The sequence below is a fragment of the Acanthaster planci genome, linkage group LG02 (genome assembly GCF_054643075.1).
Source record: "Acanthaster planci isolate LZ-2023a linkage group LG02, COTS_SCS, whole genome shotgun sequence".
Classification (NCBI taxonomy): Eukaryota; Metazoa; Echinodermata; class Asteroidea; order Valvatida; family Acanthasteridae; genus Acanthaster; species Acanthaster planci.
In genome coordinates this window covers 30,117,767-30,142,775 of record NC_141778.1, presented here as the reverse complement: position 1 = coordinate 30,142,775, position 25,009 = coordinate 30,117,767, and the positions used below count along the sequence as shown (strand labels likewise).

The 25,009-nt window shown below is 44.5% G+C and overlaps 3 protein-coding genes and 1 long non-coding RNA gene across 6 annotated transcripts in view; 2 read left to right on the top strand and 2 right to left on the bottom strand.

Annotated features, from left to right (window-relative positions):
* The window catches only part of LOC147800131 (tRNA (carboxymethyluridine(34)-5-O)-methyltransferase ALKBH8-like), an 8,353-nt gene extending 6,467 nt beyond the window's left edge, over window positions 1–1,886 (top strand). For both annotated transcript variants that reach the window (XM_087130734.1, XM_087130738.1), the window contains exon 11: window positions 634–1,886. In XM_087130734.1, coding sequence (XP_086986860.1) covers window positions 634–1,536 — 903 coding nt within the window. In that variant the 3' untranslated portion in view covers window positions 1,537–1,886. The remainder of the gene's footprint in view (window positions 1–633) is intronic.
* The window catches only part of LOC110977186 (5-hydroxyisourate hydrolase-like), a 39,850-nt gene that overhangs the window by 11,609 nt on the left and 3,232 nt on the right, over window positions 1–25,009 (bottom strand). The gene's annotated exons all lie outside the window — the stretch shown is intronic.
* On the bottom strand, window positions 1,541–24,953 carry LOC110977184 (uncharacterized). 2 transcript variants are annotated; one of them, XM_087130696.1, is made up of 25 exons: window positions 24,713–24,948; window positions 24,081–24,242; window positions 23,541–23,702; window positions 22,850–23,101; window positions 22,258–22,412; window positions 21,280–21,621; window positions 20,540–20,843; window positions 19,258–20,283; window positions 18,523–18,674; window positions 17,630–17,933; window positions 16,801–16,958; window positions 14,709–16,374; window positions 13,929–14,083; window positions 13,236–13,524; window positions 12,322–12,607; window positions 11,188–11,398; window positions 10,446–10,593; window positions 9,850–10,059; window positions 9,244–9,378; window positions 8,643–8,765; window positions 7,419–7,456; window positions 6,885–6,983; window positions 6,328–6,418; window positions 5,306–6,151; window positions 1,541–3,604 (listed from the first exon to the last, which is right to left on the bottom strand). In XM_087130696.1, the coding sequence occupies exons 2-25, from the start codon at window positions 24,121–24,123 to the stop codon at window positions 3,399–3,401; spliced, it is 7,401 nt and encodes a 2,466-aa protein (XP_086986822.1). In that variant the 5' UTR covers window positions 24,124–24,242; window positions 24,713–24,948; the 3' UTR covers window positions 1,541–3,398. The 2 variants fall into 2 exon arrangements, with proteins under 2 accessions (XP_086986822.1, XP_086986831.1); XM_087130705.1 differs by lacking the exons at window positions 1,541–3,604; window positions 6,328–6,418 and having other exon boundaries at window positions 5,805–6,151; window positions 24,713–24,953.
* On the top strand, window positions 13,394–17,655 carry LOC147800130 (uncharacterized). Its single transcript, XR_015423547.1, has 3 exons — window positions 13,394–13,529; window positions 13,938–14,364; window positions 16,803–17,655. It is a non-coding gene; the product is annotated as an uncharacterized LOC147800130 (long non-coding RNA).

Genomic DNA, 25,009 nt, shown 5'->3' with positions numbered 1-25,009 from the left:
AGAGAGAACAAAGTTGACTTACATGGATAGCTGACCATGTGCTTAAGCTAATGTTAGTAGCTTGTGGGCAGGTTAACAAATTTTTTCAACCACCAGCTGGATATTTTAAACATTACAACTCATTCAGTCGCCAGACTTAACATGTCTTGTTCAGTTTGATTATGATGGTGGCCTGTCAATTATTTACTCAAGCTACCGTACAATTGCTGTGCATTTTCGAGGACCGTCTATGATGGAGGGCACTGTTATTCCCAATAAAATACAGGTGTTTCATAATAGTGCGTCTGCAAGAGTTTGCAACGCGTTGACCAATCACAGTGTACGAAATCTGTCGACCCAATGTCGACCAGTTTAGAAAGAGTCGACAAACTTTGCGCACTGGGATTGGTCAACGCGTTGCAAACTCTTGGAGGTGCACTATTGTGAATCACTATATTCCAATTTGGGGCACATGTCTTAATTGGTACAACATACCACTTTTCTTTTGCTTGATCTTTCGACAATGTCTACAAGGGATGTTGACTTTTTCCCATAATACTCTGCTGGCAAGGCCAAAAATGTCCTGGTAACGACAGTTTCTGTGTCTTGTAATTTGCTGGCATGAGGCAGTGTGTCTGTGCACTTCTTCTGCAGAATCGTCGACTGACAGCCGTCAAGGAAATCGCCCGCGTGCTGAGGCCAGATGGTCTGGGGCTGATCTACGTGTGGGCCAAGGAACAGGAGAAAGACCGGATGAAATCATACTACATCAGCAGTGCGGCTCGCAAGAAGAAAAAGAATGCTCACCCCAAAGAAGACGATGTACAAAGTGAGGACGTGGCATCAAACGAAGACTGCATGGAAAACAGCTTACACACCGAGGACGTCACATCGGATGGAGATGGGACATCTAAAGACATCCACCTAGATAGCAACAGGTACGCTCCGACAAAGAACAACATAGGACACTCTGAGGACAGTAAATCAGAAGACAGTAATCTAGAAAGCAAGGACGTCCAGAGAACTGACAGAGCTTCTGGGGGAGACAAGGCATTGCAATGCTCCAGTGAAGAGTCTGGTTGTCTTTCAGAGGACATTACATCATCTGTTAACAGAACTCGAGCTGAAATATCTGCCACTGCCAAAGCAAATCAAAACTTGTGTGAAACAGATTCTGCACGTGGAGCCAATGGTAGTTTATTAAAAATCCAAGATACCGATGGTAATTATCAAAATCGGGAATCAATTTGTGATAAATCCTACATACAGCCAGAAAGTGCAAGTGTGGTCTTATCGATCCACAAAAACCGGACAGAGTTCGAAAGCCAGGACATGCTGGTCCCGTGGCACCTCAAAAAGCAGACCGGGGAAAAGGATGGCACACCCACACCTAAGAATGGTACAGGCTGTGAGGAGGAGATACCAGTGTACCACAGATTCTACCATGTGTTCCAGGAAGGGGAGTTAGAGGCATTGTGCAGAATGGTGGATGGACTGGAAATTAAAAGCTCTCACTACGATCAAGGCAACTGGGGAATTGTCATTAGGAAGTTGTAGTCAGTTCTCAAAGTAAATGCCAATTTTACTTTAATATCTTTCACCACCATCCTGTGAAGTTTCTCCAAAAATTGCAGCATGTTGCTGAAAGTAAAATGAATCTCGGTGTTATCGAGACCTCAAATATTGTTACTACTATTCCTACCTTTACTCAAATTTTTTTTTGTCAAAACCACAGTGATTCTGGGTTTTGACTGATTACAAATGGTTCTTTAAAATTAATCATAGATGAAACAAAATCAAACAGAAGTATTTCTTACCAAATTTGTGTAAAAAAATGTATCGGCCTTGTGATTTTGGTTTAAATACAACAAAATAAAATTTTAAAAGCAAATAGATATTACCAAGTATTTGAGAGTGATAGACAATCAATCATTATTATTGGGCTATCGAGGTGACTGAAGACTCATCTTTCACCAACTGAATGAAGCTCTCCAATGTTGCATTTCTAACAAAATCCCCCTCCCCCATATCCTTGTAACAACTTGTTTTTCAAACGCAGCAGTCTGGCCTACAATCGTGACCACTTAGAAATGACTTTTCCAGCTTTGACAGAGAGTTATTGTCCCTCCCATTTCCCAGATTATGTTTTGCCATAATTTCTAGCATGATGCTGTGCATAAAATGGCATTTAAAAATACTTGTAACAAACAACTGAACTTTAAACTCTACATTACCTGTATGCGTATATATCCCAAACATAAATACAGAACAAAGTAAATATATTTGTATAAATAAAAATGACACGCATTCCATCTAAGAGCTCTTACTACAGAAGTACATTGGGTTGAGAATTGTTCCCTTTGTTTTCTCTGGACAAATTCACAGGTGAACATTGCCTCCCCACCAGCAGGTCTTTATTCTAAAAGTGAATAATGTAACTTTTCAGAATGAAGCTATAAAGAATAAACAATTGTCATGAACCATCAGAGATGGGAAGAAGTGGGCATCTGCTACAGACAAATAAATGCCCGCTGCAGCACATCTTCAATAATGGTATTAATGGAACTAGTCCTTGCTAAGCTACAAATGCTTTACACAAAATTACACATAAATATCAAACGTACTTTAAAAGCGTTGTTTAGGACTAAAAACTACTTTCCCGACACGGGTTGAACAGAAATTGACTTCTGTACCAGTACTAGCTGAAGGTCTCTGGTGTAACAAATATACACTACTTTCTTCTTCCTAAAACCACTATCACAGTTACAGACAGATGTACACGGTGCCTCGGCACAGTTGATAGGCACAACTTGTCGAGATCTCTCCGGTTAGTTTACAGCGTATGCATTTGAGGCCGGCTGGTGAAGTTTTTCTCCATTCGTCCAAAGCTGGACACTCCTTCAATTGCTGCTACTCCCCAGGGATTTATGGGTTCTCAGGAGAGATGAGAGTTTTGTTGCCAGTGGTCACGTTTTGCTCAAATGGCGACACGGTGGATGTTTGTGTCTGGAGACTGTCAGTCATGATGGCATTGTGCCTTGCTGTCCATACCCACGAGAGTGTGCTGTATATCCCTAATTCTACGACCAGAATTTGCTTCATGCGCACAGGTGGTACGTACCATTTAAATTTCTCATTAATAGGGTATTGTGACTTGCCAAAATGAAAGCTTCTGTCAAGTTTAAGAACATGTACGCCAGCACAGTGCCAACGACCAAGTATAGTTCTTAACTATATTTGGTTGTTGAACTGTTCCAACAGTTTTTCCAATTTTAGTAGGCAAGTTTTTGAAACGGAAAAAAGTTCACTTTTGCTTGGTAAACATCCATAAGTTGGGCAAGAAGCCTCAAAAATGTCCATCACAAATCCAGGTGGCAAAAACCTTGTTTTCGTTTCTATCACAACATTAGAGCACAACATTAACCACGAGTAGATCCAACTAGGTTCGGGCAGGCCGAACTCAGGATGCACCGCCCCTCGTGGAAGGCAAAGCCTGCTGGGCACTGGCAGCGAGCCACGCAGGGCAGCCGCCGGCACAGCTCCCTCAGCTGGGCCGTGTTGTAGCAGGTCTCTAGGCAGGGCGGGCCACAGTCATCAAAGATCATGGTCTCCGGGCAGTCTATACCTGTGGTGGAGGAGATACAAAACAAGGTTGCCCAATAGAGGGATTTCACATTAGCCCTGACTGCGCATATCCGCATCGAAACCGAGGCTCTCTCTGTTAGACTTCATCGCGCGTGCCCGCGGAGTCGACACGCTACATGCAGTATCCGTTTCGTTAGTGTGATGCCACTTCAGTTTAAACCAGGCCCACTGCACATGCAGACACACAACCATCACAGGTACATTGGTTTGCAGTAACATTGCCGTTATTTTTTCTTTTGATTTTACGTGTCGAGTCATCCTGAAAGACTCTTCCACCAAAATTTGCAGCCTGAAAAGTCTGAATTTAACATACCTTTAAGTATTTTGTGTCTTGACTCCTTACTTTCAATCGTCTGATCGTACTAAGAATTGAATCTGACACATTCAGCCTCGTTTTCAAACACGGAAGTGCACAGATCAACGCTAAAAGCATCGTATTGGGATCCCTCTATGGCATGAGTTTTGTTATGTCAAACCCTCTGGATTAAGTATGTGAACTGTTTGAGCATAAAATGCAAATGAACTTTCAAACTGAAAAAGTTAAGACAAGAAAACAAGTAGTATGCTAGTTTCACTGAATGCGACAAAAATGTGGCCAAGCCAATGCAGTGAGGGAACAATTGCCAGTACTGGGTCGAAAGCCATTTTTATACTTTTTATATTTTTTCATGCATAAAGGAAATCAACACACTGTGAATGTTTTCAGCCACATTTTTCACTACACCAAATTAACCACTTCGTGCCGGGAGTTCGGGTACCGGAGACCTTAGGTTTGTACACTTAACCGGAGTTCCCGAAATCAGACAAAGGAGCTGGGCCTTGAAACGAAAGACCGGGCTGTTGGGAATTGCCAACATTTTTCAGTTGTCAATGGCGGAGGTAATCCGTCATTGTTTTGAAACAGTATGCCACTGTTTGTGGCATTCAGTGCAAGCGGATTCTGACCGGGGACAAAAGTGCTCCTGCGCTCCAGCGATGCATGATACAATACCATTGCATGCTAATTTGGCCGCATTTGAAAAAAAAAACACCAGCAGCGCACTGGGCCAGTTTTGAGAATAAAAGAATAAAATTACGCAACACCGCACAATCTGGGCTCTCTTTACAAGGCGACAGGCCTGGCTGAAATTCTCGGGCATCAATAGATGTTGCCCGTCAGATTAGAGTTGAACCAGACAGTCATTCGTGTGGGTGTAAACATCCAGTATTTGAAGTTCCAAAGATATGTAATATGATAGTATATGAAGTTATGAATTTTCGAAGAATTTTGAAAATGGAAATCCTTGAAAATCCCCCGAGACGTCGTCATGCAACTTCAAATTAAACCCGGCAACATATGGTTAATCAATGCATTAATGCATAGGCCGAATATGCTGTTGGTATTCACAGTGGAAGAAACAGAGAGACCCATTCTAACTGCTATTAAAGACAAATGAAACAAATTAAACTTTGATGTCTGAAAACATTTGTGATGAAGTTCGCCCACGTGAAATGTGTTTGACTTTTGTGGCAAGGATACTTACTGTGATGTCACAAATACTAATAACAATGGCAAAGTTACAAATACAAGTAGAAGTTTATGCGCAATTTTCAGCCGCTGAAACAAATTGTGTTTCTCACAAATCATTCCATTCCTCTGAAGCCCATCAACTCTGAACTGATGGAAAATAAACATGCATACCACAGATGGTGCTATTTCTCCACTCTCTGACAATGATTCCGTTCCGCTTGCACTCTTGGGCATAGGCCGCGATAGCCTCACAGTAGCATGGCTCGTTGCCCCCGCACACGCAGGCGTCCTGCTGGCACAGCTCGTAAAACCTCCGCGGGTCCACAACGCCACGGCACTTGGCAAACGTCGCCTGCTTCAAGACGTCACACTTGGCGCGCACCTCCCGCCAGGTGCGGTAGGTCAGCGAAGCGCAGGCCGGCAGACGGCCAACGAGCTGTCGCGGCAGGGACAGAGCCTCGGGTGCAGAGGCAGCCGAGAGGAAGCAGTGCTCATAGCCATTGACCTTCCAGCTGTGGATAAACTCCAGCATGCTCCGGCTGGGTAGCTGATGCTTTGTCAGACTGTCGTCCTCCACTCTACCATTGAAGTTGCCGCAGAGACCGCACAGCTGTCTCCTGAATGACTGCTGAACCGAAACCTCCACCCCTCCGTCCATGCCCCACAAGACTTCCAGCCCCTTGCCTGAAACAACCTTGACGCGGTCACCGTGGTTACTGTAAATCTGTATCCCCAAATGATCACTAATGGCAAATGGCAAAGTTACTGGTCTACCATCAACTTTCACACCTTGTGGCACGAGTTCAACTTTCACTCCATTCAGGTAGATGAAAACGATTTTCTGAGATGTCTCTGTTGTGGGAGAAGAATTTTTATGTTCCAATTCAAGATGGACGCTGAAGCTACCCGTGGAGCAATCCTGGGCCATAGTGTAGCGACAGTTACCATAGAAACGGAAGGAGTGAAAATCAAAGGACTCAAAATTTCCCTGAGGGTCGACAGTACAAGATGCCATGTCTGAAACATAAACATAAATAAATACAAGTATCTCCGAAAAATCAAACAACGTCGAATAAATCATGAAGAGTTCAAACAAAGGTTGGGATATTACGAACTAAAAGAAAATCTACACAGTTCTGTGTTATGTACTTCTATTTTTATAATATTTCTAGTTTCTTTATTGCAATAATTACCATCTGATATTGTTTGGACTGTGCTATGTTTTGCCTGATATGCTGGGCAGATCGGGCAACAGAAACCGGGCTCCCTTACGGGTGTCTGTCCCTGTAACCAGAACAACAAACAGTGTGAACCACAACTACCTCTTAAAAAAAAGTTTCCTGTCACAAGTGTCTTCCGCCTAACTAGCAACATGGTGTGAAGGAGGACGCAGGAATCTTGAAGTTCTTTAGCTGGTATAACGGAAAGGATGCCTCATGCCCAATTTTGTGGTGGATCTTCAAGACTGGCAGTTCACATGCATCTGTGTGGCCATGAGTCCCACTGTGGGACCAAGGTCATTGCAAAGAATGGCAGTTTGAATTCCACTGTGGGACCCCAGTCATCCCAACAGTGGGGAGGGGGGGTTTGAATCCCATTCTAGGACCATGGTAACTACAGAAAGTGCAGGTCCACCACCTGCTGATAGAAACGATGTGAAGTATTCAAGAGGCTGCAGGTTCAACTTCCTATTTTTTTCTTTTTCTACCCCAAAAGTGACTGCTTTTTTCATTTTGCATGCACCACCGACCTTTGGACACACTGGAACAGAGCATGTCACTGGCATGCATGTGGCTTTCCCGCTTACGCACTGGCAATGTGTACAGCCTTCTTCCCAGTCTTCATTGGCCTGTACATATGTGAAGATTAAAATATGCAATACACCTGTAAAGAGTGTCAATAACTATTTGTTTTATTGTTACAGGCTTGGCTCAAAATAATGCAAGTATTGTTTGACAAAAAAATTGACAAAAACATAGTCACTTTTATTGTCTTCAGAGATAAGATATGGTTATCAAAAACATCACTTACCAATTTGAATTGGGGAAAGACTCCAAATTGCTGAATAGGAAAAAATCACATCCCCTTAAAAAGCAAAACCCTTTTCCCAGCTGGCCCTAAGCAATACCCCTGACTGTTGGATCACTGTCACATTTTTTTCTTCAATGAAAGACGGTTAACTTTGGTAGGTATCAGTGAAAGCCAACTTTATACTCATATGCAAATGTCCACTCAAGGGTAACAGAAAAACATCTAGACTGACACTGACTAAAAATGACGATACCTGCCGAATGATACCGTTGTGCCTGCAGTGCCGTAAATCTATGATAAAAAAAACAGCAATCATTCACACAACTAATAATGAACATTACAGACTTCAACAGCACTCCTATCGAGAAAACTAAAAAGGCACCTACTCATTGTTATCAAAACTATTACTATCAAATATTCATGTCTACTGTAATGACGTTTCTGTAAGGCCAAACATGATCAAATTTTCACCGCTTTATAGCCAGTTAACATTGGATTTTGACCCAACCAAGCACGAAAATAAAAAAGAATTCTGAAATGAGTGTACACGTCCTCCATGCAACGAATAAAAAAAACGGTGTGTTTACACGTCATCTGGCATCAAGTGGTTAACTAGAAAAAAATCAATCTTTGACCTCATACTGAATTTGAGTGTTTATATCAGTAAAATCTGAGAACATAAAATTCACTCAAAATAACTCACAAAACTTCACCTCCCCTAAAAAAAATTTAAGTGAAATCATTGACCATATCCCACAAAAAATATTAAAAGGTAAATAATATTAATTTTTTTGCACTGGGAATATGAATTTTTCATACATGAGTCACCGAGTGTATCCACTCCAGAAAAAAAAATTGGGTGAAGCAGCTAATTCCAATGTACAAGTTTTTATTATGGCATAGCAAGGATATTAAAAAAAACGACAGTCAACAGGGATGATGACGATCAACTGTCAGTTGGACTGATTGCTCATGCTATTCATACATGCCATAAAGTGCAGGCCCAGAAATGTAATTATTATTGCAGAGGCAAAAAAGGGAGATGTTCTCTCTGGCGGAAGTTGGATTGAAATCAGCAAACCGCGAGTTTTTACTTAACAAGAAAACTGAGAAAATGCGCAAAAGAATGTCTAGTATTCAATGAGAACAAAAGGGAGGATGCTACCGTATTCTAATTCAGCGCTTAAAATGCGGGGTGAAACTGTGAGAACCGTGTTCGGCTGCAAGAGGGCGCTACTCAAAATTATCTACGCAGAGCCGTGTACATACAGCGCACATGATGCGCCGCATGTTCTGTGAAAGTACAATGATGCAGTTGAAATGGAATGAAAGGAATGCAATGTGACTCAAAGAAAAGGAACCAGTGTCAGGTGAGAGTAGGGCGAAAACTCGACCTGGTTACACAAGGTTCAACCATTACACCGAGGTATATATATATGCATGTATTCACATTGTATTCTCAGTATGGCATTCTTACCAGCACACGACTTGCCATCTGACTGAAGAACAAAGCCTGCGCTGCAATCACAACGGTAACTGCCCCGCGTGTTGACACACGCATGGTCGCAGCCACCATTTTGGACGAGACATTCATTGACATCTGCAGAAAGGCCATACGGAGAGATGACTTTGGGCAGAACCCCAGTTTAATACCAAACAGGCAAAATTTCTCAAATCGAGAACCTTTGAAATGCCATAATGGGGCTCTGCCAGCTAAAGCTTTCCACTGTTTGCACAGCTGTCACACCGAGGACTAATTTGGAGGATAAGCGATCAAACTGAAACTGCCCTGTGCAAAAACACCACACCGCCAAATGCGTGGAGCAACTTTGGCCCTCAGTGCCCAAAAGAAGTGCTTTCCAGCTGATTCTGTTTTTGAAATTCACATATTCTTCTTGAACTTTAGAATACATATTTGTTTTAGAAAGCCATCGAGAGGGATAAAAGTAAAACATGCAGCACATTTGTGAAACTATGACTGCGTCGTTCTTGGAGCTTGTTCAAATCAGTTCAATGTCACTGTGGACACAGCCTGGTTGCACCAAGGGGGATTTACAAGTGCACATCGGAGGACTCACCCAGATTGCACACAGGCCCTCTGAAGCCAACTGGACACGTGCAAAGTGGCATGTTACCCTCCCCCACGTCACATGACCCGCCGTTCCTGCAATGGAGTTGCTCACACGGGTGCATGGCCACTTCACATCTTGGCCCTGATTGGGTTGAAAAAAAAAAAGAGGTGGCGATCCAAAACCGTCCCAAGAAAGCGGTATCGTGGTCTAATCTGCCACAGCTCCTTGTGAATTCTCAATACGTAAGATGAAGAAGATTTAAGCCTACCGGTGGTGGATTAAAACAGGGAGGGGGGTGAACCCGCATATTTCAGGGAAGGGCACATTTCAGTGACAATTTTTGTATTAGTACACGTAACCTGCTGAGGGAAAAACAAGGAAATAAGACCTTTCTTCCTCCCCAAACGAATTTAAAAATAGGAGTAGGTCCCCCTCCCCAGGATCCACTGCTACCTACCAGCATTGCACACAATATTTGGCTGCAATAAATTGCATTCAACTTAAACTGGATTTCATAATTATTCATTCGGTTATCATTCGCCACTTAGAATTCAACATCATCCCAACGGCCAGCAGGTGTACTGCAACTCATGCTGTGTGATGGAGTCTTACCAGTGAAACCTTCATTGCACTGGCACACCGGTCCCGTTGGCCCGTCGTGGCACAGCCCGCCATTCAAGCACGTGCTTCTCTTGCAGCTGGTGCTAGCCGCCTGGCAGGCATGGCCTTCAAACCCGTCGGCGCAGTCGCAGGTGTAGTTGTGGACCAGGTCGCGGCAGGTGGCACCGTTCCGGCACGGTGAGGAAGCGCAGTCATCAATTTCTGTTGGCGTGAGTCAAAACACTTTTGCCTAATATGCGTGAAGGAGTGGGGTCTAGGACTCAGGGTTTGCCACCCATAAAAGGGATCAGGTTGTGACCTTGGGCACCCTGCATCACCCCTATTTGCCCCTCTCTGCTACAATGACTAAATGGGTACCCACATTAGCTGAGAGCACATAGTGATGGACCAGCATCTCATCCAGAGGGAATGGAAATATCCTTGGCCCTTTCACGCCTCAGAAACCAGAGACAAACGCTGGCCTCATGGGCCACTTTGACTTGTGACGAACTTCAATGTCAACTGCAATTTTTCCATCCGTCACTGGATGGCCGGGTGCCAATGACAGTTCCGACTTGCGACAACAAAAATACTGAATTTCGACTCACTTCTGCAGATTTGTGATGGCTGACGTCGGTACACAGTGAGCCTGTCTTGTAGAGCCTGTGGCCATGCCACTGCATCTCCTATAGCCCCGCAACTGCCATACAAACTCAGTATCTCTGCATCACTCATGGCAAACTGCCAGATGTTCACCTGGTACGTTGCATGGTTGAAACAAGGCAAAGTAAAATCCAGCTACATGTACGTTGGGGAAGGTCTTTTCTAGTTTCTGAAATTCTATTTTCACTCTGACGTGATCCGGGCCATTCGCTTTTGTTTATTCATAAACATCATCAACATGGCTTCCAGTCAGAGAAGTCATAAACCCAGCCTTCATTTCAAACAAAATTACCAAGATTGCAGGGGTCACGTTACAGTAATTTCAATGTTTACAAGCACACCATGTGAGTTACCATAATGCTACTTCTGTAATTTAACAGGGAGGAAAATTGTAATAGCAATTGCCACCCAATGAAATCTCGGAAGAATTGAGTCTGTTACCTGCCCTTATACAATGTGGTATCCAATCTCTATTTGAACAATTAAATCAAGCACAGCCAGCTTTGACCTTTAACAAATGGCTCCAAACTATCATACAGCCATGATCTTTTGTGATGATAGAAACTAAGCAAATTACACAAGCAGCATGAATATGTAAATCAACAATGAAACTTTCGGCCAATAGGAGACCACGCCTTGACATAAAAATGCAAAACCATCAATAGAAATGCAAGACTGTTACCACACCTGACTCAAGCGACCGACAAAGCTACCAGACGTTTCTTCCTGCTCATGTATCCCATCATGCTCTCTGCCAAGGGTCAGCAAGCCACCGCCGGGTATGAAGCGACCGGTCTGTAGTCCAGTGCCCTGTCTCCTAAGTGAGCCGTCAAAGTAGAAACGCCAGTTCCCTGACTCGGCCTTCCAGGTGAAGGCGATATGATGCCAATCAGCCTCCCTTCGCAATAAACACACAATGAACATTCCAATTTTTTGCAAAGAGGGTGTGGATTAGGGCAAGGCGGAGGCTTGAAACAAGATATCACACTATGAACATCTGACAAAAGAAGTACAGTGCAATAATAACTGACGCTCATTGTTCATTGCGTCAGCTAAAGCTTTAGAAAAGTTCCATACCTTCAAGATAATAACATGCAGTGAAGAATTTGCTGCACAGAAAACTGCACGATACTATTTCTGTTTAAAATGTGAAGAAGACTCATTTCAGTATTTCTTAACTAAAACTAAAGCATCATTGGAATTCACTCCAATGACCTGGAGCTACTTAAAACCCTCAAATGAGCAGGCATGTAAAGAGACCTTCACACAAATGATGTAGTTTGATTCCCTGGACCTCGTAGCAAACACCAGCTGGCCGAGATTCCAGGACTTTATAAGTTGGGCTTCTGTATACTCTTTGAAAATGAGTCTTAAGTCGCCAGAGCCACTTTGGAGTAAAAAGTCCTTTAGAATAATTTTGCACAGTGTAAATCCATAGGAACCCACAGCATTTTTCACCATGGAGTATCCACTTTCATCAGGATGCCATACTGAGTGATACATCAAAACAAAAAGCTCAATTTGCTCTTTCAAATACAAATGAAAACTCAAAAACTGGCTGTAACGACTTAAGACTTATTATCACAGAGTGGGTTACATATGTAATTCGCAGGATGTATGCTTGTGCTGAAATACATGGGGATTCCTATTACATCACTGCATGCTTCTGCACCATTCACCTCTCAATAAATAACATGTTGCTGATGTACTTACGTTTCAGTTTCCAGAAACACATACATTTATAAACTCAGAAACAGACTGTAAATTGGGTGCTGTTTCTCTCATGCTTTTAACCAATCAAAAACAGCTATCATTTTGTACCTTTCTGGCATGAAATTTGTTTCAACCACTTGACTGTTCACTTGTACAACCAGGTTGCCATAGTCTCGAAGACTCAGCGCGACATTCATGGTTCCCTGTTCTGTGGTAGACTGGCGGCTCGGCTCGTTGTACACGACGTAAGATAGGAGAGGCCCAGTCAGGGCACTGTCCTCGGGCCGTATCCACAGTGACAGGGTCAACTCGTGCAGGTCAGGCTGCAAGTGAATGAGGTTGGTGACCGGCAGGGTTGACGGTCCGAATATGAGATCGAAGTCGGAGGAGAGTCCTGACGGTAAAGGCAAAAAATGTGATTCTAAAGGAAAAGAATTAACGTGAGGGGAGGAAATCGCGCATGGAAATAGGCAAGAGGATTGTCAACAACACACAGATTGACACTTTTATTCCCTTTCAGAAAGTCCCTTTAACAAAAGGTCCAACAAAATGGTGAAAACATCCTTCCTTTTTTTGGTTGTTTATTTTATTTTGATTAAACGTTTTGTACATTGAATAGCCACATTTTGTGAAGTCCATGACCTTTGACACAGCATTCCGTCCATATTCAGGAGTGCATCTGCCCAGTAAACCAGTGTGCTCATGAGTTACCCCAGGCTGTTCAGGCAAGACTTAAAATACTGCCTATGACCGTCAAATTATCAAGGAACAGCAGTGCCACATTTCAGCGAGCCTTGATGGCATGGCCTGACCCAAGTGTCAGCTCATTGAAATGCGGCCACTTATGGTGGCTACAGCTGCTTCCCCTACACATGTGTGTTACTGCCAGCCACAGCCGGTTTGATGTGGACAAGGACTTCACTGTCTGTATTTGACCCTTGTTTGCCTCAATAAGCCATGTCACACCACAACAGCACTGGTCACCTTGCAGACAAAAAAGCATGGTTATTCCTGGCACTTACTCAGTTGGCAGTTTCCGCCTGAGTAGCCCGGTGCGCACCGACAGACGAAACCGTCCACCCGGTCCTCGCACACGGCACCGTTCATGCATTCCTCCATGTGCTCCAAACAATCGTCGATGTCTTCCTCGCAGAGGACCCCTCGGTAACCACGGCGACAGAGACAATGGAAGCTTTCCCTATCACTCGGGACGCACCGTCCGTCATTCTGACACGGACGAGAGTCACAGGGGCTTATCCATTCCTCACAGCGGTTCCCGCGGTAACCATCTTGGCAATAGCAACTGAAACCCTACGGTAACAGAAAAAAACAATCAAAAATTGATGTTGAAGCAAACCTTCCCAGATCTCTGAACATCCATCATGGGGTTGGGAACACTAGTTTTACAATATTTGTTTTGTAAAAGTCCGCCCACCGTTTTAGAGACATGATAATAAATGAATAGAAAAACTCTACATTAGAAGAATTTGTAGGATTGAAGAACATGCCGTCGCACCTTATTGATAAGAAGTTCTTCAGACTTTGCAGATTACCTAGTTACAGAAGGCACCTCATATTATTAGGAATGAAAACGTTCAACTATTTATGCTTCTTAACACTACTAGCAAATCTCAGAATAAATATGCTCCGATACAACAAATAAGACTCCGGGTTTTGTGTCCTATCGTTGCATTATTTGTTCTTGTTTTATTTACCCTTGGTAGGTCTTGACACTCGGCCCCGTTGAGGCACGGACTGGAAGCACAGTCGTCAAAGTTGATCTCACAAGTCAAACCAGTGAAGCCGTCGGGACACTCGCACATGTAGGAGTTGACGTCATCGTGGCAGATGCCTTCGTTCAGACATGGCGCTGAAAGAAGAGAATCACATGAGACGGCCTAAACTTCAGAGAAGGGCTGAGCTTACCAGCTTCCAAAGAAATCCTGTCATTTAGTTGTTTCTCCTGAAAGGATAGTTTGTGTTTGCTTGCGACTGTGATTTGGGCCTCATGCGCTAGCAGAATACCTTAAAAAGATCAATGGAGGGAAATAGGGGAGCACCTTCACTCTCAGCTCGTTTTTAACAATGTTCCTCTTATTTCCTAAAGGTTTCTGCCAGTGGATGTCTAGCATACTGTAGCATAGACCTGTGGTAAGTAACCCAACATGCACATCAAAAAAAGTGGGTCTTAGGGAGCGTTTCATAATTGTTGAAGGCAGTATTTACTGCGGTACCGCTGGTTTTTTTAGCGGCACCGCACTAGTTACCCGAAAGGGCTTAATGCTGGTACCGCAAAAAAACAGCGGTACCGCAGTAAATACCGCTTTCTGTAATTAAGAAACGTTCCCTTGTTCTTTCTTAGTTTTATTACCTAATACCTCCTTCTGAAATGTTAGTGAAATCACAGATCACTTTCTTTCCTTTTTTTAAACAACGCGCTTAAGTAGACAATTTAATGTGAAATAATGGTCGAATGACCTCTGACACCAACTCACCAGATGCACACTCATCAACATTCACCTCACAGTTCTTCCCAGTGAACCCTGGTACACACGTGCACGAGTAGTTCCGATTGCCGTCGACACACTTCCCTCCGTTCTGGCAGGGCCGAGAGAAACAGTCGTCCAGAGGAACCTCGCAGCGCCGACCCGCAAACCCGCGAGGGCACCGACACCAGAATGTATTCGGTCCGTCCAAGCACCTGCCTCTGTTTTGGCACGGGTTGGACTGGCACTCATTAATGTTGGTCTGGCAGCGTACACCGGTGAAGCCTGCAGGGCACGTGCAGGTGAATTGGTCAACGCCGTCCACGCAACTGCCTCTGTTTTTGCAGGGTTGGGAAATGCAATCGTCTATGTTCACTTGGCAGAGATGACCGGCAAATCCACTCGGGCAGACACAGTTGAATGCATTGACACCATCCACGCACCTGCCGCCATTGACACACGGACTGGCATCACAGTCATCGATATTTATCCCACACGAGGGGCCGGTAAATCCAGGTGAGCAAACGCAGCTGAAAGAGTTGACACCGTCGATGCATCTGCCGCCGTTCTGGCACGGTGCGGAGGCACAATCGTCGGTGTTTGTCTCGCACAGACTGCCAGTGTATCCGCTGAGACACCTGCACTCAAAGTGGTTGGTGAGGTCCAAGCAGGTCCCCCCATTCTGGCAAGGCTGCGATTCGCATTCGTTGACGTCACTCTCGCATAAGACACCTTCAAACCCATCCTCGCAAGTACAGGAATACCCATCCACACTATCCAGGCACTGGCCACCATTTTGACAGGGATTGCTATCGCACTCATCAATATCAACGTGGCACAGGCCACCAGCAAAACCAGGAAGACAACGGCAAACGAAACCATCCACAGCATCCACACACAAAGCCCCATTCCTACAGGGCTCCCCCTGGCAGTCATCAATGTTAATCTCGCACGTGGTGCCTGTGAAGCCGGCCGCACACTGACAGACAAATGCACCCACCCCATCCAGGCAAGTACCCCCATCTCCGCACTGTACACCATTGCAATCGTCCATGTCAACCTCGCACAGAGCCCCGGTGAATCCTGGGACACACTGGCAGAAGAACTCCTCCACATAGTCGATGCAGCTTCCCCCATTTCTACACTGTACACCGAGGCAGTCATCGACATTTGTCTCACAGGTCTTCCCGACAAAACCCGCTCTACACTGGCACTGGAAATCATTGACCCCATCCACACAAAGACCGCCATTTCTACACGGTCTGCCACTGCAATCATCGATATCAACTTCACAATTCTTACCAGTGAAACCTTCCAGGCAGAGACAGGAATAATCGTTCATTCTGTCGACACATGCAGCCCCGTTGTCACAGGGGGCACTGCGGCAGTCGTCTACATTGATCTGACACTCGGCACCAATAAAACCCTCCAGGCAAGCGCACCTGTAACCGTTCTCGCCATCCCTGCACGACCCACCATTCTGACACGGCATACTGACACAGTCATCGATATTAACCCCGCATCGCTCACTGGTGTAGCCTGGACGACAGATGCACACTGGTCTCATGGACTGGTCTTGACATGACCCACCATTCAGGCAGAGGTGAGCATGGCAGACATCTTGGACTTCACATGTATCCCCGTAATAGCCTGGCTGACAAGAACATCTGAAACCCTACAGAGAAAAATTCCACCATTTGTAGTTTTTTCATCAAAATTTTTACTGCTGCTTACATGTAAGAATGCTGCACCATCTTTACATGGTTTACTGAACAAATTCTGAGAAAGGTAAGTCTGTCATACACTACAGCAAACAATTAAAGTCAAGAATTACAAACTTGGTACATTGAATAGACTAGACAATTTTGATGCTACCCCTGATCTGCAGGACTATTCTCATTTCTGCTATACTTGAGGCAAATGCCTTCCTTGCTCCTTCACTCGAAATTCGGAAAAGAGATGAGTTAAAAAAGTTAAACCACATGCCTCCATTCTTAAACATACGCCCCCCAGCACCCTCCCTTTGAAGAACGCTGCTGTTTCCCACAGACAAATACAGGACAGAAATTGTGTTTAATAGGTGCGAGTGTGCTTCTCTTACAGCTGAGACGTCCTCTTCACAGACGCCGCCGTGTCGGCACGGGCTTGACTTGCACGGATTCACAACCACATCACAGTGGGTTCCGCTGTAGCCATCAGCGCACGCACACCTATAGCCATTCACAAGATCGTGGCACGTTGCGTTATGCTGACACGGACCTGAGGCAAGAAGGAGAAAACGTCTGCCGTTACTTTCAAGGTACAAAACATCAAGACACGAAGATGCAAACGGGCCAAGTGGGCAACTGGAGCAGTTTCAACCAAAGTGTTATTGACTAGATTCTTGTCTCAACACCCACTTGTAATTTTTGTAAGGGCAAGCGGACAGCTGAGAATTACTTGCAATTAATGAGAATTGCTCGTAAAAGACACTCAAATTTCTTTTTCTTTTAGGATTCAAAACCTTATCCTCCTGTTTGCTCGATGGTCTGTCACAATAAATACTTGACAGGGGAACACAAACTGGAACCCCTGAGCAAAAACCATTAGAAATGGAAATGAGCCGCACTTTCACGTCCGACAGTGTTGCATCGAGTTTATTACTAGTCCTTTCGTATGACCAGTCACAAGCAACGGAGCAAACAACTATAAAGAAATGCTTCTATTACATTTCATTTGAATAGCTTCCAACTGGATTCAAGACTGGATCACGTGTGAGGGACTTGTGATGGATTTGCCGGGACTTAACTGTGATGAATTTGAGTACTAACGTACATCTTTTCTAATAACCCAAATCAAAATGAGAAAAATATATAAAACAATAATATAAAAACAATGACAAAAAGAAATTCTTGCAACGCAGCTGAAATCTTCTCTTCTAAAAACAACACCTGACTGGCACTCGTTGATATCCATCTCACAGTCATGCCCAGTGAAGCCAGCCAGACAGTCGCACAGATAATCTGAGATGTCATTGGTGCAGCTTCCTTCATTCTGGCAAGGTCTACTAGCGCAGAAATTCATGGCCGTCTCACAGTGGGCACCAGTGAAGCCGTCTGCACACAGACACCTTGCCGGGCCCTCGGGCTTGTCCTCGCACGTCCCTCCATTGGTGCAGTTGTGGTTCTCACACGGGGGGATCAGAGTCTCACAGTGAAGTCCTCGGAAGTTGCTGGGACAGGTGCAGTGATATCCCTTTGGTGTTAATGCACACAAGAAAACCAGAGGAGTGTAACTGGCATTCAGATACATGATTAGTCACTACATAAAACAGCTTAGGCACTCTGCTATTAAGCAAAGTAACATGGCTGTGTTTCAGCAAATCATGATAAATCATAATGCTGACAGCATTGATTAAGAATGCTTGCACAATGCTTGGTCCAATTTTATAATGCTCCCAAGTTGAGTTATTTGCTGAGCAGCTCCGAGTCAACAGCTGTGTTCACATGTATTACTCCCCATACTCGCAGGTGCAGCAAAATGTGGCATGCACATTACTTTTGAATCGTACTGCCAAGTCAATGGCTACCTCTTTTGAAAAAACCACATGATGAGAGAGTAAACTCCAGGCTCAGAACCACAATTAAAACACATCCATGCAACTTCAGCTTGTACCCTCCCCCCCTATTTTTATTGGCTAAGCAAATTCATACTCTATGCTCAGCAAAATCTATAATGAATTGGTCTAAGAAATTGGCCAAAGCACAAAACACAATCAAGAAAACCAGTCTCAGTAACTGGTTCCATTCAGAACAAATCCAAATTTCATGAGAGTCAGTCTCACTTTTTCCAGAGTCTCGCAAATGCCACTGTTGAGGCACGGTTCAAAGGCGCAGTAATCTTTGAGCTGGCAGTACCTGCCGCTGTGTCCCTCCGTGCACCGGCAGGTATAGGAATTGGTTCCGTCCACGCAAGTGGCCCCATTGCGGCACAAGTCTACAGCCAAGGAATCAAACAATTCACCATTCAATGTTACAGAAAAAATCATCAAGGCACAAACTGAAATTTAGACACCTATACACTTAGCCATGTGTTGTACTTTAGTCCCTCACAAGTCCCCACCAGTCCGTTACAAGTTATCCAGTCTTAAGCCAAGCCACAAGCTATTCAAGTAAGCCATGACAAAAATATTCCTATATGTCACTGTCAACCCTGTGACTTGAGACTGGGACTTCTGAATGGGCTCGTGAACCGAATTGTGACCGAGTTGATGACAACACTGTTGTTGCTCCTGTACATCTTATCAATGCTTAACCTGTGTTATTCTTGCAGTGGACAAGCAATTCCAATAGGATGTTTGCCGCAGACCAAATTTTCTTGAATAAATTCAAATTCGGGAATTAGACGAAGATAAAGTGGGAAGCATCAAGGAACAGTGGTAGCATCGAGCGAGTTGTACAAAAATTACCAACCTTTGATGAGTTTTCTTTTAAAAAGCACGAAACAAAGATTTTGTATTACTGTTCAAAACAAAATAAAGTGCATAGCCTTGTCATTAGAGTAATACGAAATGGCTCACTTTTTTCACAATCGTCAACATCCAGTTCACAGTTGGTGCCCGTGTACCCGCGCCGACAGAAACATCGATAACCATTCACACCGTCTTTACATCGCCCTTTATTCACGCAGGGCCGGCTCCAACATTCATTGATATCAAACTCGCACACCCTGCCAGTGTACCCCGGTTTGCAATCGCAATGATAAGAATCAATATCGTCAATACAGCTGCCACCATTCCGGCACGGCTCCCTTAAACAGTTATCGATATTGGTCTCGCAGCGGGTCCCAGTGAAGCCTCGGGCACATGAACATGTGTAGCTGTTGACGCCGTCAACACATCGCCCACCGTTCATACACGGCCTTCCAGCGCAGTCATCAATATTGAAGGTGCATCGGTCACCAGTGAACCCTTCAGCACAAACACAACGGAATGCATTGATCCCATCCAAGCAAGTTCCGCCATTGTCACACACGCCTTCGTGGCAGTCTTGAATGTTTGTTTCACAAAATCTCCCAGTAAAACCATCCCGGCATTCACACTGGAAACCATCCACCTCGTCAACGCAACTCCCGTTATTGACACAGAGAACTCCTGCACAGTCATCAATGTCAAGCTCGCACCGCTGGCCAGTAAACCCGGCAGTACACGTGCACCGTACATCGTTAATCCCGTCCACGCAACGCCCACCATTTTGACAAGGGTTGTCGTAGCAATCGTTGATGTTAATCTCACAATCACCGCCGGTAAAACCAACAGCGCATCGGCACCAGTAGCTGCCAACATCATCCACGCACGTCCCTCCATTATCGCAAAAGGCCCCTTGGCAATCATCAATGTCAACCTCGCAGTCTCTCCCGCTGTAACCCACGAGGCACTGACAGTGATAATTGGATCCTTCATTTGTACACACCGCGCCGTTCAGGCATGGTTTGGAAGCACAATGATCCACGATTCCTTCACACATTGCGCCAGAGAAACCTTCAGGACAATTGCAAGTAAAGAAGTTAACTCCATCAACACAAGTGGCTCCATTCATGCAAGGATCTGTGAGAAAATGAAAACAGAAAAAAACCATAAACCCTTAATCAAGCCTGCAGCAAAAGCAAAAAGACAGGAAAAAAATCCATTTGACAGGTACCCTAGTTCAGCTAACCTAATTCATTTTGTAATCAATTTTCCTCTTACACACATTTTGAATACTGTCTAAATGATAAATTAATTCCTATGAAAGCTATTCCTTGATAGGTTCGAACAAAAAAATGTGCAGAATAGCACAATTTCTTGCAATCTGGTTCCCCACCTGATTCACATTCATCAAGATTCACACCGCACAGGGCACCAGCAAAACCTGGCAGACAGTCGCAGCTGTAAGACGTAACGCCATCCACGCAACTCCCGCCATTGAGACAGTTCACCTTGGCGCAATTATCGATGTCAGTCTCGCAAGCCGCACCGGTGTAACCCAGCAGGCAACGGCACCAGGGCCCATCGCGTCGATTGACGCACACCCCGCCGTTCAGGCAGGTGGACATGCTACAGCGCGGGATCGCGAGCGTCTCACACCGGGGGCCTCTGTATCTCCGGCCACAGTCACAGTGAAAACCCTGCAAATGTAACTAAACGATTACAACCACACCAGCTTCCTCTGACATTTGACTAGGACCCTCACACTAGCTGCAAAGAGTTTAACAAGCCAGGTCCCAATTCAAAAAGTAAGATAAGAATACTTGATCATCACCTTCATTAAATGGGGTATGAATTGTTGAAATCAAGTACTTCACAGAGTACTTGACAAGTATCTATCACAGGTCATCACAGCTACGGTCAACTATTTACAAAACAACGTCTACAAATGGCTTTGTTACAACTTATGCATGGATAGCTCTTATCTAATAATGAAACGCAGACACTTGTTACTTCTTGTGAACACTTGCGATAACTTGTGAAGCCAGTGCAAATTCTTGTAAAGACCTTGTGAAGAATTCAACCACAAAACTGCAGGTGCATTGCGGAAGTTGTGACCAGCAAGTGGGTTCTGACCTGTGAGTGGCTGATGCAAGTCCCCCCATTCTCACAAGGATCTGGGGTGCAATGATCAATACGCGTCTCGCAGTTGGTGCCCGTGTAGCCCTCCTCACACTGACAAGTGAAGGTACCAACACCATCTACGCACGTTGCATTATTGTCGCACGGCAAGGATAGACATTCATTCACGTCGTCCTGACAGTGTTCCCCGGAAAAACCTATTGCACATGTGCAGTGCGGTCCACCGTCAAGGTCATGGCACGTTCCATTATTGTCACAGGGGTGGTTAGCACATCTGTCAATTTGGTTCTCACAAAAAGCACCCTCAAATTCTGGTCTACAGGAACAACTAAACCCCTGCAGTAATAAGGCAAAACACAGAATGACTTATGTGTGACTCACACATTTCAAAACATGAAAACTGCTTCATACTTCAATGAACCAGTTTTGTCTCCCAACAGCACATGCCCAAAATGAATTAGCGAGTCCGAGATCATTCAGACGCGCGTGCGAGGTCTGCCCTATCAGAGCACCTCTACGTGAATTCGCGCGCATGATTTGTTCCCAAACGACATTGCTTTTTTGAAATACCCAACTGGCTAAATAGATCCACATGCCCCCCCCCCAAAAAACTGTCCTGAAACATTCTCAGCAACACGGGCGTTTCACAGGAGTGCACCTCCAAGAGTTTGCAACACGTTGGCCAATCACAATGCGCAAAATCTGTCAACCCTGTGCACATTTGGAAATGGTCGACAAATTTTGCACGCTGTGTTTGGCCAACGCGGTACAAACTCTTGGAGGCGCACTATTGTGAATCGCCTGTATTCACTGCTTTAAACTTCAGCGAGTGAGTTTTTCTGACATGCAGCTTTACCCACTCAGTGCTGTTTCTGGAATCATGAAAAGTGATCAACTGCCATCAAGTTTATGACTTTTTCTGGAATCATTTGACGTAAATCAATGAAAGCATCTGTAAACCAATAAACTTACTGCAACTCGGTCCACACAGGTAGCCCCGTTCTGGCAAGGCGCGGATGCGCACTCATCAATGTCCTCTTCACAGTCAGATCCACTGTAGCCTTCCATACACTCACAGAGATACGAATTGATGCCGTCGTTACATGAGAGAGCATTAATGCACGGACCTGGGACATTTGAGCAGAAAAAAAGTAAACAGTCTAGTGCTGATTTACGGGTTTTATTCACAGAGAATTAAGAACCGAGCATGTCAAGACAGAAGTCATGGGTGCAAAAGTAGGTATTTTGGTGTGTTGCTGAGCAAATGAAGAGAAGTTAGTCCGGTCACAAGACCATAACTGCTTACACATTTGGGTGGGGATCACTGTAAAGCACATTGGAAGCAATGCAATCTATACATAACAGTCTTTCAGTTTACAAGATGTCACGTGCACTGGTTTACAAGTGCATTGCTGATGTACTTGAGGTGATGACGTTTGATTTTTTTGCCTCCAGTGCCTTGCCACAGCAACGTCTCTCCTTCTGACATTGTTGGCTGACCATTCAAGCATCAAGTCCATTGAATTGCCCAGGGAAAGGGAGCTAACTGTTCCTCAACATTTACCTGATTGGCATTCATCTATGTCAACCTCACAATTTGTTCCCTCGAATCCCGGCGGACAGTCACACTGGTAACCGGCCACCTTGTCGTGGCACGTCCCGCCGTGCATGCAAAGTCCCTCTTGGCAGTCATCAATGTTTGTGTCACACAGGGCACCGGTGAAACCGGTGATGCACTGGCAGTAAGCATTTACATCCGACCTGACGATGCAAGTACCATTGTGTTGACATGGTCTCAGGTGGCAACTTGCTCGCTCTTGGCAAAGATTAAAGAGTAAAGAGAATATGGCGTTCACAATTTCAGTAAAATGAGAAAAAACTGCAATAAATAACAGGATAAAACTTCTTCACTAAAAAAAAGGAATAAAAAAAGAAAGTAAAAAATAAAATAGTTTCTATTCCCTCTCAACTTCTTTTTTTTTTCAAATCCAGGCCCCCCCCTTTTTTTTCATTTTTTTGGTTTAATATGTGACATATTTTGGATTTTTGTTTGTTTCTAGAAAAAACATTCAGCTATAAATTCATGTTTAATGTGTTGCTGCAATGTATTTTTCTTATATGACGAAAACTCTTTTAAACACAGAGGTGTCGGCCAAAAAAACTCTATAAATTCCACCATTTGAAAACTATGTCATCTTGCAAAAGAAAAAGACAGCTATCCCACTTTTAAACCTGCAGGTGAGATTGACCCTTACCGATGCATGAGGTCACATCACTGGCCCCCAGCTCAATTGATGACATGCCATCAGGGCAAGGCAGGCAGGCATGCTGGCCCCTCATTGGTTGGTACCAGCCTGGTGCACATGGTATGCATGGCTGGTAGCCGGACATGGAGAATGATCCAGCATCACAAGGAACTACGGAAAGAAAAATAAATTCCAGGTGGGGTATGAAAAACAGCAGAATGCAATGGTAACAGAATTCAGAACATTGGGATGTTGACACAAGGAAAATCGCGTCGGCAAAATAATTATTAATGACAACTGACAATATATAGTGATGAAATGAAGGATAAAAGCATGAAAAGGCTTGGTCACAGAATTATTCCCAGTTTGACAACTATCTTAAAAGTACTGTGGCATAAACAGGACAAAGATTCCATTGTGCAATCGGAAATATCTGGGTACCCTACAGAAACAAACTTTCTGAAAGTTAAGGGGAGAATTTTTCTCCACCATGATATTCATAATGTTCATGGTTACATGTGGGAATAACTGTGATTTTCAGACACGTACACATGCAGTCATCCTGAGACAACGCCCCTTCATATTGCGTCATGGCATCCGCTGAGCACTGCAGACAGGATGTGGCGCCCTCTGTTGACTGAAACGTGCCCAGAGGACAGGCCAGGCAGGGCTCAAGACCTGTTAACGAGTATGTTCCTGCACGGCATGGACCTGCAGAAACAAAGCCAGAACAAACAAGCTTTAAAAGTGAAGCACACAGGAAACTCGTCCAAAGCGGTCTCTGTGGCTTTGTTAATTTTCAACTTTTCAATGTTGGGGGTTCCAATCCAGCTGGTGGCAGCATGTTGCGATCTTGGGCAAGTCACTTTACCCCAAGTGCCTCTCTCCACCCAGGAGTAAATGGTATCTGTGAGGGCAGATCTGGTTATGCGCTTGATAGGGCAGCATCAGTTACTATACTCCCCACGGAGCTGAGATTTGTTTCAGGAATGTTCAGTTGCTGTGAGCCCAATGTGCAGGGATGATGATTATACAGCGCCTTGAGCATCAGTTGTGATGGATGTGTGCCTTTTTACTAATATCCACTATTATTATCATTGTTTCAGCAACCTTGAAATTAACGAAAGGGGTAACCTGAAATTCCCAAAATGACACATCTTGGCAGATTTTCTTTCACTTACTATGACAATGGACTGCTCGCCTTGCCCCATCGTCTGAGGTATTTGTACCCTCAGGGCAAGCCTTGCACGTCAATTGCCCCGTCTCATTCTGGAAAGTTCCATGTTCACACCTGATGCACTCATCCAAAACTGGTGAGTGGTAGGTTCCTACTGGGCACTCCACTAGAAAAAAAAATCAAACAAGACGGATTCATGTCATGCCTGCACACAAAATCACAGAACATCCTCAGGAATTCACGCTAAAATCTCTCGAGACCTGTTAAGCTGTCCAATAGGTTTTAACTGGCATGGCATAGC

What these genes read in the sequence shown, in the direction of transcription:
- LOC110977184 (XM_087130696.1), bottom strand. Translation starts at nt 24,123, where the DNA reads ATGACGCAATATGAAGGGGCGTTGTCTCAGGATGACTGCATGT. An exon ending in TCTTGATGAATGTGAATCAG is followed by an intron (nt 20,284 to 20,539) that starts GTGGGGAACCAG and finishes ATTTTCTCACAG; the next exon opens with ATCCTTGCATGAATGGAGCC. An exon ending in AGATGGCAAGTCGTGTGCTG is followed by an intron (nt 7,457 to 8,642) that starts GTAAGAATGCCA and finishes TTTTTATCATAG; the next exon opens with ATTTACGGCACTGCAGGCAC.